This window comes from Pezoporus wallicus, unplaced genomic scaffold, assembly GCF_028554395.1.
Source record: "Pezoporus wallicus isolate ANWC-B61680 ecotype Strahan unplaced genomic scaffold, APGP_CSIRO_Pwel_v1 contig_8100, whole genome shotgun sequence".
Classification (NCBI taxonomy): domain Eukaryota; kingdom Metazoa; phylum Chordata; class Aves; order Psittaciformes; family Psittacidae; genus Pezoporus; species Pezoporus wallicus.
The window spans coordinates 17,196-32,518 of record NW_026635079.1 but is presented as its reverse complement, the minus strand read 5'-3'; the positions used below and the strand labels follow the sequence as shown (position 1 = coordinate 32,518).

General features: G+C 37.5%; 1 protein-coding gene across 3 annotated transcripts in view; it reads left to right on the top strand.

The window, feature by feature from the left end:
* Positions 1 to 14,852, top strand: part of SLC44A1 (solute carrier family 44 member 1) — a 72,524-nt gene extending 57,672 nt beyond the window's left edge. The window contains exons 10-16 of one of the 3 annotated variants that reach the window (XM_057401406.1): positions 1,547 to 1,712; positions 4,734 to 4,890; positions 5,343 to 5,426; positions 6,456 to 6,593; positions 7,624 to 7,860; positions 9,995 to 10,075; positions 12,273 to 14,852. In XM_057401406.1, the coding sequence (XP_057257389.1) occupies positions 1,547 to 1,712; positions 4,734 to 4,890; positions 5,343 to 5,426; positions 6,456 to 6,593; positions 7,624 to 7,860; positions 9,995 to 10,075; positions 12,273 to 12,296 (887 nt within the window). In that variant the 3' untranslated portion in view covers positions 12,297 to 14,852. Of the gene's footprint in view, positions 1 to 1,546; positions 1,713 to 4,733; positions 4,891 to 5,342; positions 5,427 to 6,455; positions 6,594 to 7,623; positions 7,861 to 9,994; positions 11,060 to 12,272 lie in introns of those variants that run through there. The other 2 variants (XM_057401398.1, XM_057401393.1) reach the window with 2 other exon arrangements.
* Positions 14,853 to 15,323: the final 471 nt, after the last annotated feature.

Genomic DNA, 15,323 nt, shown 5'->3' with positions numbered 1-15,323 from the left:
TTTGTGTTCAGGGACTGACAAGAGCTTCTAAAATTATTTGATTCTATAGGTCCTAATCTTAGTTACTTCAGCACAGAAACCTAGCAACTACTTTTTAAAATGGGAGATGACTATTTTATTTTACAGTAAGTTGTAGGCAGTAGATACCATCATTCATTACTAAAAACTTAAAATTTTTAAATTTATTGTTTGATTGATGGCTTGGCTTCTCGAGTGAAGATTTGGGAAGGGCTTTAACCATGCTTACTACATGCATGATGACCAAGGGCATGTGGGATATGCAAATCTGGTTGGAAAAAAAAAGGGCAATCAGGAAGTGTCCGACCAGGACTGTCCGTCTGTTCATTAAAACCAAAATTATTTCAATAGTTCAATTTATTCACAAGAAAATGCTAATTTTTTAATATAAGTGCAAAATCATCGCTAAGAAGGTGGAGAAGATGCTATCAATGCTAAGTCAAAACAATGGTGTTCAGGGTGTTTTACACTTGATGTAACGTGATGTTACTTCCAGTATTTTTCTGAACCTCATCAGCTGTTCACATAACTGTTGTATAAGGTGAAACTTGTCAATGTGGGTTTGCATACTAAACTAGAGCTTATCCTAGGAGGGTTCTAATACGTGCTATCAGTCTAGTGCATCATACTGCTATTCAGGTTAGACAGAGTCCAGGCTGAACAACCCCAGCTCTCTCAGCCTGTCTCCATAGGAGAGGTGCTTGTCTAAGCATCTTCATGGCCTCCTCTGGACTCACTCCAACAGGTGCACATCCTTCTTACATCAGGGCCCCCAGAGCTAATGCAATACGGCAGAGTAGGGTCTCATGAGAGTGGAGTAGAGGGAGGGAATCACCTCCTTTGACCTGCTGGTCATGCTTCTTTTGGTGCAGCCTGGAATACAGTTGGTTGGGCTTGGAAGCGCACACTGCCAGGTCATATTGTACTTCTGACCAACCAACATCCTTTGTCTTTCTCCTCAGGGCTGCTCTCAGTGTATGAAGTCATATGTTTAGACTCTCTAAAGCTGCTCCTCATGTCTGTGAATGCCATTAAAGCTACAGATATTGTTGAAATACATGAACAAAGACCATAAGGGAAACAAAAAGTGATTGTTAATTTTGACGTCTAGATGTAAGGAGCTGTGAAGTTCAATTTTGATTCTTACTGTATGAATAATACCAACAGAGCAGCAGACTGAAATTAGGAATGACTGAAGCAGGCTTTTACTATGTTTATAGAGAATTTTTTTGCTACTTAATGGTGCTTAGTTTTGGAAATTTTTACCATGTGTCTAAAAATTTTAAAAAGTGTGGGATTTTGAGTATGCTCAGAATATTTCTTTGTAGTGTCTTTTTCAAATGCCATTATATTGATTGTCTCAAAAGCTGTATCTTTTTAATGAACAGTCCTCTTAAACGTGACATTTAGAGCTAATAGTAGAAGCTAAATGGGTTCTGCTGTAGCCAGTTATGAACTGCTAATGCCATATGCTTCCTTCTTTGTTGATGTAAGCATCATTTTGTTTTTTACCCTCATTTATTTCTAGGTAGTCCTGTCCCAAATGAAGAAGGATTTGTTGAATTTAGAATGATAGGTCCTTTGAAATACATGTGGTGGTACCATTTAGTGGGACTCATCTGGATCAGCGAGTTTATCCTAGCGTGTCAGCAGATGACGGTAGCAGGGGCTGTTGTAACATACTACTTTACAAGGTAAGGACAACTTAAGTCTACTGTGAGTAGCCTAGAAATTGATTTAGCAGGGAGAATGAGGGATAAAGCTTTTGGGGAGAACTCTTGTTTCCATCCTGAAAGGTGGGGAGCAGTTGAATTTTATTGACTCTTTAAAATCATATCAAGTTGTATAATAATTTGGTTTGTTGGTTATAGATTGTATTCTTGATATTTAGGACTTGAAGTCTTGTTTGCCTTCTAACGTGTGCACATTGTATGGACATGGATGGTTGTTTACAAAGCAGGATGCACCTGGAAGGTCATCTGTGGTGCTAATAATTATTGCTGATAAGCTCAGTAAAGATTAAAAAAAATTGAAAGCAATTGATTATTATTTGAATTGCAAACCAGTGCCCTTTTAAATTTACAGTACCTCATTAATCTTTCATACAGAAGGTTACTTAAGGTCTTATTATATTCATCATTTACATGTAGATTCTGACCAGATCATGTACAAATAAAAAGTGATACAAAATAATGTGCATTAAAGTTCTATATTTTATTGCTATATTTGAGTATTAAATTGTGTAGCAAGGCATACTTTATGCTGGCTGTTCTGCATGTATCTGCTAGTTGTTTCAGAAGGCAATACTAATTATTGAGCACTGGTTTTATCAAACCTCATGCACAAGAATTTTTCCACACAGAGGTAAAAAACTGAGTTTAGAATAACAAATTTAGCTTTGGGGTTTTAGTCCCTAGTAAAGAAATTAAAAGATCTTATTTGAGTCATTTAGGACTGAAATTTTTCAGGGGAAAAAAAAAAAAAAAGTGGTATCTGATGCTGTGTTAGTGTTTTGTGAGAATAAATGGTACGTCAGTGATAGTATTATGGAAATACTTTTGGCAAAAAAGAAGCAAATACATTAATAGCTGCTTTATAAAAGTATGGTTCAGTGAAGCTTCTCCACATGTCAGCCTAGATATTCAGCCTAATATTACACTTCTTTAAAAAAAAAAACAAACCCAAGCCCAAACCACCCCCACCCCCCCATATTATTGTTCAGGAACTAGATAAGTTATTTTATTTTGGATATTCTCAAAGTCTTTTCCAAACAGTATAAATACAAATCCTCTGGATAAAGAGCAGCATGAGTAGAGTATGTTGACAAAATATTTAGCAATGGTGGTTTACTTAAGGAAAACCAAGATGTTATCCCCAAGAAGAATGCATTAGTAGCCCAAATACACATGTAGTTTAGCTAGTGGCTCTTCATATATGTTTTTAGCTTTTCATATGAAGAATATTGTATGCAAAAATTTCTAATAATATCCAGCAACCACCCTCTTATTCGTGGCATTTGCTTTTAAGTGTCTGGTATTTAAAATAATGGGGTTTTAAATAATGCATACAGATATTTTTCAAATGCATGACTCCTATCACAAATGTTTAATTGGTTTTTCTTTTTAATTGTGGCTGTTATATGAATTACATTTGACTCCTTATCTGCCCTAGTCTTCACAACAATATCAAAGGCAAGGAATTAATTTTTTTGTGCTGACAGAAATTCTGTTATTTTGTTAATGATGAAGTCCTCCAGTATACCAATGAAATACATCTATGAAGTTATTGCAAGATGTTACAGGGATGTAATCTCGTGAATAATTAAACTAGATTGAGTAAAGAACTAGGAAAATACAGAAAAGAGAGGGTAATTTCATTCTGAAATAGATTGCTTAGCAGTGTATACACTTCTTTGGTAAGTTTATATATTTTCTGTCACCTGAGTGTGAATTCTTTTTAACTGTATCCTGTCATTCCATAACGGGAATTTTATTTTAAGTTAGTAAATACCCATTTCTCCCTACTGTTATCCTTTGGTGCTTTTTAAGACATAATTCTGATCTGAAAAGTAACTTAGTAAGAAAAGAAAGGGCATTAATTTGGACCTCCCCATTATTTTGCATATTAGCACCTTTCCACAGCAAATGAGATGAAGTTATCCATGGAGAAATGTTTTATATGTGTCATTCACATATAAATTGTGGTGTTAATTCACAAAATGTGATATAAAATTCACGCATGTCATCTCTTCATTGACCTTAGCTAGATGATTTCTCTCAACTCAGACAATAACAAACATCAAGATGTTCTGCATTACAGACTCTTCCCTCAGTTATATTTGCCCCAAAAGGAGGAAGTAGTTGGGTTGTCTGGGTGTAAGACTCATACCATTTATGTGATTTTGCCCAAGGGGAAATAGAATTTGGCTTCTCCCACCTAAGCTTTAAAAGTTAATTGGAAGAAAACACAGAAATGTTAGCACTTGTTCCTTTAATATGCTTGTAATTATGTTTGTATTTCTAATAAAGAAGAGCCATTCTTTAAATGTTGAATAGAGCTGTTCTTTGAAAGAAATGGAAGTGGCTTCCTTGGTAGGAAACATAAATAAAAACTTTAAGAGGGAGTTGCTTCAAACCTGTGAATGTGAGTATTCATCTGACAGCTTAAAAACATTCTAGGCACATTGCAGTAAAATAGCTTGTTTTAAGGCTTAATACTTGGGTGCTTGAGGATATAATAGCTAAATCAGAAATGCAAAACATCAGAGAGAAGGATTTACCTAATAAATAAAAATAGTAATATCCTCTTCAAAGTCTCCACAGAGATCTCCAACGGAACAGAAGGGGAAGACAAGTTTATCGGTAGTCCCACTGCAAAACATATTAGCATTGTTTCTCACTGGTTTTGGAAGGTTTTGAATTGTGCACCATCAAATGTAGTTTTATAGGAACTGCTAGTTGGCGATAGCAGTAGTGCAGCCAGCTGCTAGGAAGCCTGCCCTGAAGACATACTGATTCCTTTTCCTATTCCTGTTACTACATTAGAGCCAAAACTGTGACTTAACACAGACTGATAGTGTGGAGTGAAAAATACATCCTGAAACTTAACATAAGGATAACATGTTCGTTTTACATGTTATTTATTGAGAATTTGTAGTACTTCTGGATGATGTTGCATACATACTGATCATTCTACTTTATTCGTTTTCTCAACAGGGAGAAAAGGAATCTGCCATTTACTCCTATTCTGGCATCTGTTAATCGTCTTGTTTGTTGCCACCTAGGAACAGTAGCAAAGGGGTCTTTCATTATCACGCTAGTGAAGATACCACGAATGATCCTTATGTATATTCATACACAACTCAAAGGAAAAGTAAGAGAAATAGATTACATTTTTTTATGGAAACTCAAGGCCTGATGTTTTTTGCACATTTATTTAATCTGTGGGAGGATGGAAGCCTTCTTTGGTATAGATTAAAAACAAGTAAGAAGTTTTTCACTATGAGTGTGGTGAGGCAGTGAAACAGGCTGCCCAGAGAAGTTGTGGCTGCCCCGTCCCTTGTAGTGTTCAAGGACAGGTTGGACAGGGCTTGGAGCAACCTGGCCCATGGCAGATGGGTTAGAACTAGATGAGCTTTTAAGGTTCCTTCTAACCCAAACCATTCTATGATTCCATGAATATCTGGTCTTTAAAGGACTGTGGAACTGAGAGGGACTGCTTAAATTGCCAACCTATCAGTTACTGAAACACAAAGGATTATTGTTTGCTTAAGATCTGTTGGTTTTCTTCTTTATCTTTGTTTTCCCACATTCTGTGCTTCCTAGGAAAATGCTTGTGCTCGCTGTATGCTTAAAGCCTGCATCTGCTGCCTTTGGTGTCTAGAAAAGTGCCTGACCTACTTAAATCAGGTAAGCTTTTTAATATTAAAAGTTTATCTAAGGGCTGCTAATATACAGATATATTCCCAGAATGCTGTCTTGAGGCTAAAACATAATGTACCGTACCATGGAATTGAACTTGATTTATGGTAGCTCAGTCTTGTCTCCATTACTGAAATTACACTTCAAATCACTCCATTAGTCTTTGCTTACATTGCAAAGGTGAAAAATGGGCCGTATTCATCTTTGTGAATACGGTATCTCAACCTTGTTAACAATTTGTTTAGTGGTTGGAGATGCTCCCCCTCATATCAGCCCTGTCAAACTACATAAGAGTTTCAAAAAATACGTTTGCTGTGAAAGGGAGGGAAGCTTTTCTAGGTGTAATATTTAAGGCTCACAGAATTGAAAACCTGTATGTAACATCAAATTGTCATTACAATTTACAAAGTGGAAAGAGTCACAAGTTGCAACACACTGGCTGGTCAGACTCCTTTGTAAAAGAGGTTTTACTGGCCTGTGATTCCACCTGTGTGATATCTAATATCTTTTCCCACTGTTCGCTTTTTTGCTTGTGGAGATATAAAAAGTAAAATCAGAAGGAAGTATTTAAAAAAACCCAGTGTAATCCTTGAAAATTGTCCTCACTAACCTTGAATGCAGTCAAGTGAAGTATCTAGAAATTATCTTGGTGGACTTGTATGACTCCCAGACTCTTCTGTTTCCAGAATATTTTTCTAACTACTTAATTCCTGTAGTTAAGCCACTGCTCACCTCCTCCTGCAGAGAAATTGCAAATTCTATTTAATTATTTTTTTAGAATGAACTTGTTAATGCATAAATGATGAGCAAGGGAGGAGAAGAATAGTAATCCTCTACCTCCTATAGTCTTCTGTCAGCTGGTACATACTGTTTGGTTCAAGAACTCTTAAGGGAATCTTTGTTCATTAACCTCTTACAACTTATGTGACTTATTCAGAAGCCATATCTTCCCCCTCCACCCTCCCATCTGAAATATCTGATCATTTCATGCGTAAATCTTCAATCTCCTTTTCCCAGAATGCATATACAGCCACAGCTATCAACAGCACCAATTTCTGCACCTCAGCAAAGGATGCCTTTGTTATTCTAGTAGAAAATGCTTTGCGAGTGGCTGCCATAAACACAGTTGGGGATTTTATGCTGTTTCTAGGAAAGGTATGTATGTCTGCTGTATGCAGTTGTTACAAACCTAAATATTAGCAAGCTTTCCTTAGCAACAGCTTGCACCTCAAATACAACATGCATTAAATTTCCTGTTTCTTGGCATGCACTCTACTCAGAGAATTAAAAGGAGACTAGAATAATTGCTCTGGTCAGTCACATTTTTGGGTCTCCAGCTGTTGGAGATATACTTCATGGAACTTAATCCAGTGAATTATTCCTATCCTTTGAATGATGTTGTGTCATGATTTACTAAAAAAATTAATACCAATCCACTCAAATGCATAAGCATTTGGACACTGGTTGGGCTCAGCTGTCTTCCTTACTACGTTTCTCTACTTTTTTTAAGTCAGAGTACAGTAGTCTGATCTTTTAATCTAGTAATTAAGCCAATAAAATGTGAGAAGTAATAATGAAGGCAAAGGTGCTTGGGAGGTAATGAAATTACATAACATGGTTTTATGGAGGGGTCTGAAAGGTGTTAGAAAACACCTCCCTGACAAAATGTCTTTCAAAATACTAGAGAAATGCACAAGTGACAGAAATGTTAAAATGAACAGTGCAGCATATAAAAATTAGTGTCAGCTAAAACAGTGCTAGGCTGACAGCCTGCCTCCTCTATCATGTTCGTTCTCTACTAGTTCAACTTTATATTTTCATAATACAGTAATGCTCACCTGTTCTACAATTCATAATATTAGGTTCTGAAATGTTCAAAATGTTGTTACCACAACAATTGTATTACTCCTTTTATTATTCCCAAAGACCAAGCTGGTACCCAGTGAAATAGCTGTCTGTTGGCCTCTCCCACACAATATAGTTCTGTGGAGACTGTTACATGAAGTGCTTCAAGTGAGTTCTGATCTACTTTCCCCTATATGCAGATGAGACAGAAAATCAAGCAAAATCAATCCTTTGCAAAGCAATAAGCACACAGGTTAAAAAAAAACCAAACAGTATCAGACCAAACTAAAAATGTCAAAAGTCTTCTACCATTAGGTTTGTCTACTGTTTTCCTTTTCAGGTCCTGATTGTCTGCAGTACAGGTTTGGCTGGGATCATGTTGCTGAATTACCAACGAGATTACACCATCTGGGTGCTGCCACTCATCATTGTCTGCCTCTTTGCATTCCTGGTTGCCCACTGCTTCCTTTCCATTTATGAAATGGTTGTTGATGTCCTTTTCTTATGTTTTGCCATCGATACAAAATACAATGATGGGAGCCCTGGGAGGGAATTCTACATGGATAAAGTTCTTATGGTAAGTTTTGCCTTGTTCTCTAAATCTACAGATATGGTTCCATAAAATAGGTATTTTGACAGGGAAGTGAACTCACTAGGTGGCTTTAATATGTTTTGTTTGTTGGGGGTTTTTTAATCTGGATACATTGCTGTCTTGTTCATGGCTTGATCAGCAAGCAGTGTGATAATAAGTAATTAATAATAAGTAAGTAATAATGCTTCCTTCCCTTGGCATCACTGGTATTGGCTTCTATTTGCTGGCTGTGAGACGAGTAGTCATTTTACAGAATCTCACTCTTGGGTATCATTTCTTGTTAAATGATAACAGTGCAGAATGGAAAGCAGCAAAACAAGGGGTAAAGGCTTGGGTTTTATGCTTTCCTAAGAAGGACCTCTCTTGGGATATGAAAAGAAAAAATATCAGAGAATTCTACCCCACACATGGATAGTGACCACACTGGAGTTTCTCTTCTTCAGATAGACAGCAATCAGAATTTGACTCTGTCACGCACAGAAAAAACAGGTTTTATGATCTGTCCTGAAGCCTAGTTGCTACATCAAGGCCTTTTGAACAATTCAGTTCTGTTTGTTCATCTTATTCTCTGTTCACTCTAGCTAGAGACCAAGATGTAAAAATCCTGCCTCTCAAGCCTTTCAGTTTGTTGTTGAGTAGGTAATTTTCCTACCAGTATTTTGTGTCAACCGTAGAATATGTCACTGTAAAATATACACTCGTGTTGACCAGAGGAAGATTCTCTTGAATTCTAGGCATAATTTCTTTTTCTGTTTACTTGTTAGAAAACCATGCCAAGAATTTAATATTAATTTTTTGGTAAAACACCACAGAATCTAGTGTATATAGTAGCTAATGAGTTGCTTTTATCACAGAATAAGAGTAAAATGCAGCATGCTGTCCTGGAAGATAACACAGGTAATTTATAAAAGCATTGTGGGTTTCTTTAGTCAGCAGTTGATATCACAAAACACCAGCAGCTAGTGTTTGCTGAAATTGTGTACAGTTCTGGTGTTCTCAACATAAAAAGGACATGGAACTGTTGGAACAAGTCCAGAGGAGGGCCACGAGGATGATCAGGGGGCTGGAGCACCTCCCATATGAAGACAGGCTGAGGAAGTTGGGGCTGTTCAGCCTGGAGAAGAGAAGGCTGCGTGGAGACCTCATAGCAGCCTTCCAGTATCTGAAGGGGGCCTATAGGGATGCTGGGGAGGGACTCTTCATTAGGGACTGTAGTGACAGGACAAGGGGAACAGGTTAAAACTTAACCAGGGAAAGTTTAGATTGGATATAAAGAGGAAATTCTTTAATGTAAGGGTGGTGAGGCACTGGAATGGGTTGCCCGGGGAGGTTGTGAATGCTCCATCCCTGGCAGTGTTCAAGACCAGGTTGGACGAGGCCTTGGGTGATATGGTTTAGTGGGAGGTGTCCCTGCCCATGGCAGGGGGGTTGGAACCAGATGATCTTAAGGTTCTTTCCAGCCCTAACTATTCTATGATTCTATGAAATTTGCAACAAAATGCTTGCCTTAAAGAGAAAAAAAAAAAGACTTAAAATTGAATTATAATCTTTGCTAATCTTCATGAATAGGTGATTTTGATCCAGTGAAAAATTTAGTGTTTGAATTGAGAGAAGTTGGGGAAATCAACAGAACTTTGCAAGTAATTGTCTCCAAGTGCCTCTGTTAATGGAGTTTTAACATTACGCAGAGTAAACAGGATGGGATGTAGTAACTGGGATATTTGGGTTTTTCTGTGGGATTCTGTTTTTAGGGGGTTGTTGTTTTTTTTTTTTGTTATGGGTTTTAGATTTTTTTTTAGTTTTTTGGTTGTTTTTTTTTTTTTGTGACAACCGCCCTTTATCTTCCTGCCCCATAAAGAAGATCGTTGCATGGTAACTGTGAAAGTTCTATCAGCATACAAGGCATATACCTCTCTGGCTTCCAGAATTAAATGAGGGAGACCTTTGTGGTTATTTGGCAGGCTTTTTTGATATTTTGTGGACTATGTCTGAACAAGAGAAATGGTAGGAACAAGTTGTGTTGACATTTTGAGCAGTTACATCTTCAAGTTTTGTCTTGATATTTGATGTTTGGAGTCTGCTCTAAGAAAGCTCTTTTCACTTCATTACTGTTTTTCAGGAGTTTGTGGAGAATAGTAGAAAATCTATGAAAGAAGCTGGTCGGGGAGGTGGAGCTGAGGGCAGAGAGCTAAAACCAATGGTAGGTGCAGATGAGGAGGTGGCGGTCCTCCAAGAGTTTCACTTTTACTTCTTCTCCCTCTTTGTCTTTACTGACTGCACTTCTTCAGGAGAAGTTTTTGTCCTCTGTATCACTCAAGATGTTCTGCTTTTTCTGTTTGTGAGCTTGCCTATCACCTGGATGGCAGAGTTTTTGTCACAGCTGAGACCATCTCCTGTAAAAGTAAGATGAAAGGAACTGTGTCTTCTGAAATAAATGCATCATTTCATTAGGATTAGTAGCACATGCTCTGTGGCATGCACACACAGTCCCAATTGCTAAAGACTCTCAAAATAAGTTGGCTCTGGAATTCATTGGGCTATTCTGAATTTAATCATCTTTTCAGCCATGAGCTGAACAATTTTTGTTCATCTTATGTTCACCATAAAAGCCTGAAGAACACTACTGCGTGCATCCATTGTTGCAAAGTAGGACCAGGCATTTAAAGCTCTCACCAAATTATTTTATATATTATACAGTGCCATGGAATTGGATACAGTGATTCCTTTCAACCTGCTGAAATGACATTTCTCCCAGTTGTTTGTTTTTATTGCCAGCTACTTACGTTGCTTGTCTCTTGTGTGCTTTTTCCATCTCACACTGTCAGATACACAGACAGTGAACAATGCATCATTTATGCTTCTGCAGCCTGTTTTACTTATGGTGTGCCTGTTAGGAAGGCATTGCATGTCTGAGTAGCCTGGACTAAGGAACAGCTATACATGGTACAGATAACAGATAGGAGGATGATTTTGGAAGTTGGGAGAAGTGAGAACATATGATGGAGAGCCAGGTTGGGTAAGGTATGAGTTGTCATTGTGCAATATTACTTGTGAAATAAAATTTTGTTCCGTCATACTTTCTCAGAGTATTTGGGACCTGGCTCAGTTCCTTATCATGGGACAATTTTTTAACCTAAGGGAATCTAAATAAGTGTATGCTAACAGTAGATTTTTTTTTCAATGATGTACATGAAGCCATGTTGCATGAGCACTTTTCGACCAAGTTGGAATGGATGTAAAGTGGATAGATGTGTAGCTCTGCGTGTGTTGCTATTTCATTATACCAATTTCTAGATTTGCTTATGCCTAATTGCTGCTGTGTTTATACATCTAAAAAAACCTAATTCTATGCTCATTTACTGTTTTATTCTGGGAGTAATTCTAGCTGTTCAAACAGACACAAATGTTGGGGGTTTTCAGAGTGATTTAAATGCTGTAGATATAAAGACACCATTGAAATTATTGAGAATTGGGTGTGCAAACCCTCTAGTCACATGCAGAAAACATCTCAGTCCAAAATTTTGTTAAATTAAGCTCTAATTCAAACAACTGATATACCTTAAGTGGTTTTACACTTATGCTGTCATTAGTGCTAGCACAGATTGAAACTTAGCCTTTTTTACTTGACTGCCTAAACTTGGATGTTAAAGCCTGTTCACTGCACCCCTGCTTGTAAAAGAGCAAACCAAGTACTTGCAAGTCAAAGATAGTCTTGTTCTTTCATGAACATGACTCCAGGTGCTTGAGCCTGGCACTGTCCCAGAGTCATCCTAGGACTGCTGGCGAAGATGCTGAGCCCTTGGGGCTCACCCTGAGTGTCACCTGCTGAATTACTCCCAGTTTTGCTGCTCATGTGATTGTCTTGTTTGGAACTGATTGCGCCATGTTCTCTCAAATGGTCTTCCATTTTCGGGCATTCAGCTCCAGTTGATCAGTTTCTGAATACTAGGGATTCACTTTCTGACAAGGACAGGACACAGCAGTTACCTCCATAAAATTTCTTATACCTTTCCCCAAGTCATTGGGAAAGGCCTCAGTTACATCTGGGATAGGGTCACTCATAATTCTATTCTGTACTAGTAGTGCCTATAGTCCCCAAATTTGGTATCTGAAAATTAGATTAATTTTTCTTCTTTTTTTTTCCTTCTTTTTTTTAGAAATAGTCTTTTCTGTTTTGCTTCAGTCTCCTTGAAATGCAGATATTTCTTAGACATGACAATTAGTTCTAAAACTGAAATGCCCTAAATGCTGGGACCTTCTGTTCTTGTATCAAGGCACAAGAAAAAAAACAACTTTTCACTTTTCTTTCTTTGTGATTTCCAGTGACCCCTTTGACTCAGTTTCTCCTTGTCCTTTGGCATTTGTCTAAGACTGTACTGTATGACTTTGTTTTCTAGGCCTCTGGAGCAAGTTCATCTTGAAACTAGCCAGCCATATTGGAACCCATTGACATTCCAAAACAGTATATATATACATATATACATGCATATATATATATATATATATATATATATATAAAATAAACAGCCAAAAGCAGAGAAAAGGAACAGGGATTTAATACTTTTTTTAACAATTATTTTTGTGAAACATGTACTCTTTTCATACGGGTGGCTTTTACAAGCAGCTTTATCATTGTTCCATTTTTTTTAATTATTCATTGTGGTCATGGAAATGTTGATTCTTATCTGCCTGATATTTTACAATCTGGAGGAGGTATCACTGTAAATATAATCTGAAATGATGACTGGTGTAGAGACAGATTTCCCATGACACTGCTAATGTGGTGAGAGTTTTACGTGCTTAGTTTGTTTAAATCTGCATTAAAGTCAGGACAGTTATATGCAAGGAAAACCTTCAAATCAAGAAAAGTCTCAAATTTAGGTTTTCAGAAGGTGGTTTCAGTGAGAGTTCATTAAATTTGAACAGGTTTGAAAGCAGTCATTTTACTTTTCAGCCCTGGCTGGGCATAGTTTTGTTTTATCAGTATCAGATATCACAATAACCAACTCCTCAGGTATTCAGGTGTGTGGGAGCCCTTGCATCTCCTATTAAACGGAAACTACAAAATGGGGACAGATAATTTTTATATGCAATTAACTTCCTGTTTTACCCTACTTACCCCTCATACCCATTGCCATCTATCCTCCCCTTGAGTTCAGTAGCCTTCTTCACACTTCAGCAGTGCTCCTTTGAAGGGTATGAATTCTCCATATCAAACAACTGAAATAACATTGTTAAAGCTCAGTCTTGGTCATACTCATCATTAATTCATGACTAGAGATAAAGATGCTGAGGATGGAAAGAGAAATGGACTGTACACCTGTACAAAAAAGTACTGTATGCTTCATTTCATTCCATGCTGGAGAGCTCTGGGAGGAGGAAGGGACTGTTCCTTACCTGTCATTTCATCCATATTTGTATGTACTGTAGCAGGTGGCTAAAACAGGAAAGGGCAGAGAAACATTTCTTTAGAAGTGTAACTGCCAGGATAGTTATCTAAAGTTATCAAATAATAACAAAAGAACATGCTTTTTTATTATTATTAGATACTTATATTTCTTTTCAGTCTGGAAGCTCACCAGATACAAATGCTAATATTAAATTGTTCGGCATACTGTAATGGTAAATGTTTAGAAGTGTATTTGCTAAGAATTCATGATTCTGTCTATGCTATAAACTCCTTTTGTTACAATTTTTTTAAGAAAACTATTTTTGTTAATGTAAAATTAATATTTCAGAGCAGAATTTTTAAACTTATTGCACTAAATACGAGCTCTGTACAAATGAATAATGCCTCGATGGTTCAATCACTCCATTCAAGAAAATCTTTTGGAAGAGAAAAGCCCATCTACAGAAGGTTTGCAATGGAGTGGAGTGGTATGTCTAGCTAGAGGCATGCACAACTCGTCTTACAAAGGTTTAACAAGTAAGCAGTTATCTGTGCTTCCTTTCAGAGGATCAGACTTTTAAATTGCTGCCGAAGGTTTAAAAAATATTTGGTATCATGTAGCTAACCAGTGCTCTTTACCTTTTGGCAACAGTGAAATATTTCACTCCTGCTTCTATAAATTATTTGATAAATTTGTTTAGCTTTCTTTCGGTAATGCAATTAAAAGGATTTACTCTTTTCATATCACAGAACCCAAACTACGCGAAAGTAAAAATATGTTTAGAAATTATAGCTGCTGGGGAGGCAGGGAGACAGAATTATCTAATCCTGCAAGCTCTTAGATGCTTAGTTAAGTAATCCAAATCGGTAGCTCCAGTGACATCAAGAGAATGTTACAAAGTTACTCATCTATGTAAGTGCTGACTGGCCTAGAGCTTCAACCTAGGGATTCAGACTGGACAACGGGAGAGGCCTCTCACTTCAACTTAGAGATCAGGCTATCTAGAGGAAGCACTTCAGCAGCCTTAAGTTCGTGGAGAGGAGACATTCTTGCTGTACCAATGTGTAAGACAGCAGTGGCACTGAACACCGGTATTTGTGTATATCAATGAGGGTTAGCAACAGAAATTTACAAGCTGGCTTTAGATGAACCTTAGAAACTGAATTCCAAGGCCAAGAGATTTATCATATACCCAGTTGCTTCCAGAGAAACTAATTTCCATCTTGTTTGGAAATTATTGAAGGTGCTTTGATTGAAGCCTTGAATTTTGCTCATTTTGACAACAAATTTCTGCTATGACCAGTTCCACAAGTTTGTGTTCTCTGCTCACTGGAAGTCCCGGGTGGGGGTTTTTCTCTGTAATTGCAACTAGAACTGCAGTTGGAAACAAATTTTGTATTTTTGTATTACTTGACTGTGCACCATTTTTATAGCAGTTTATCCTGTTTTAAAAATAAATTTGTTTTATTTACATGGTGTTTAAAAGATACAGGCAACACTTTACTATGGGTGGTTGTAATGTTTAAGTGGCAAATCTATATCATTACCAAGTTCTTAATAAAATTGTATGCACCATTCTTGAGTGTATATCCAGCATGCAGAGCTTTTCAGTTGTGCCAAAAAGGCATTCCATCCACATGCAGGCTTTCCAGTGGCCCTTTAAAGCTTTTTGAATATCCTTTGAGGTTCATTTGCAAACATACTACAAACTGCCCTCTTCCAGATCCATCTTGTGCAAGGTGGCAAGCAGAAGACTGACATCTGAAGAGACAACTTTTCAGGACAAGTTTAGACTCTGCTTCCCTTCCCTAGTAGGATAGTAGAGTGGGAGAACACTTGACATGTAAATCGCTAGTTGGCAGTAGAGGTGCTGGGGTCTGCCAGTTGTGATGGATTAAATACTGGTTTTTGCCAGCTGGTTATTAAAGCCAATATATGGACTCTTTTTTGGGAAGCAGTCTAGACTAACTAGACAGTGATGCTGCCCTGGGAATAAGACTGCAGGAGAAGCAGGTAAGACAGCTGAGACAGAGAAATCATCTCCTTGGGAAGTCCACT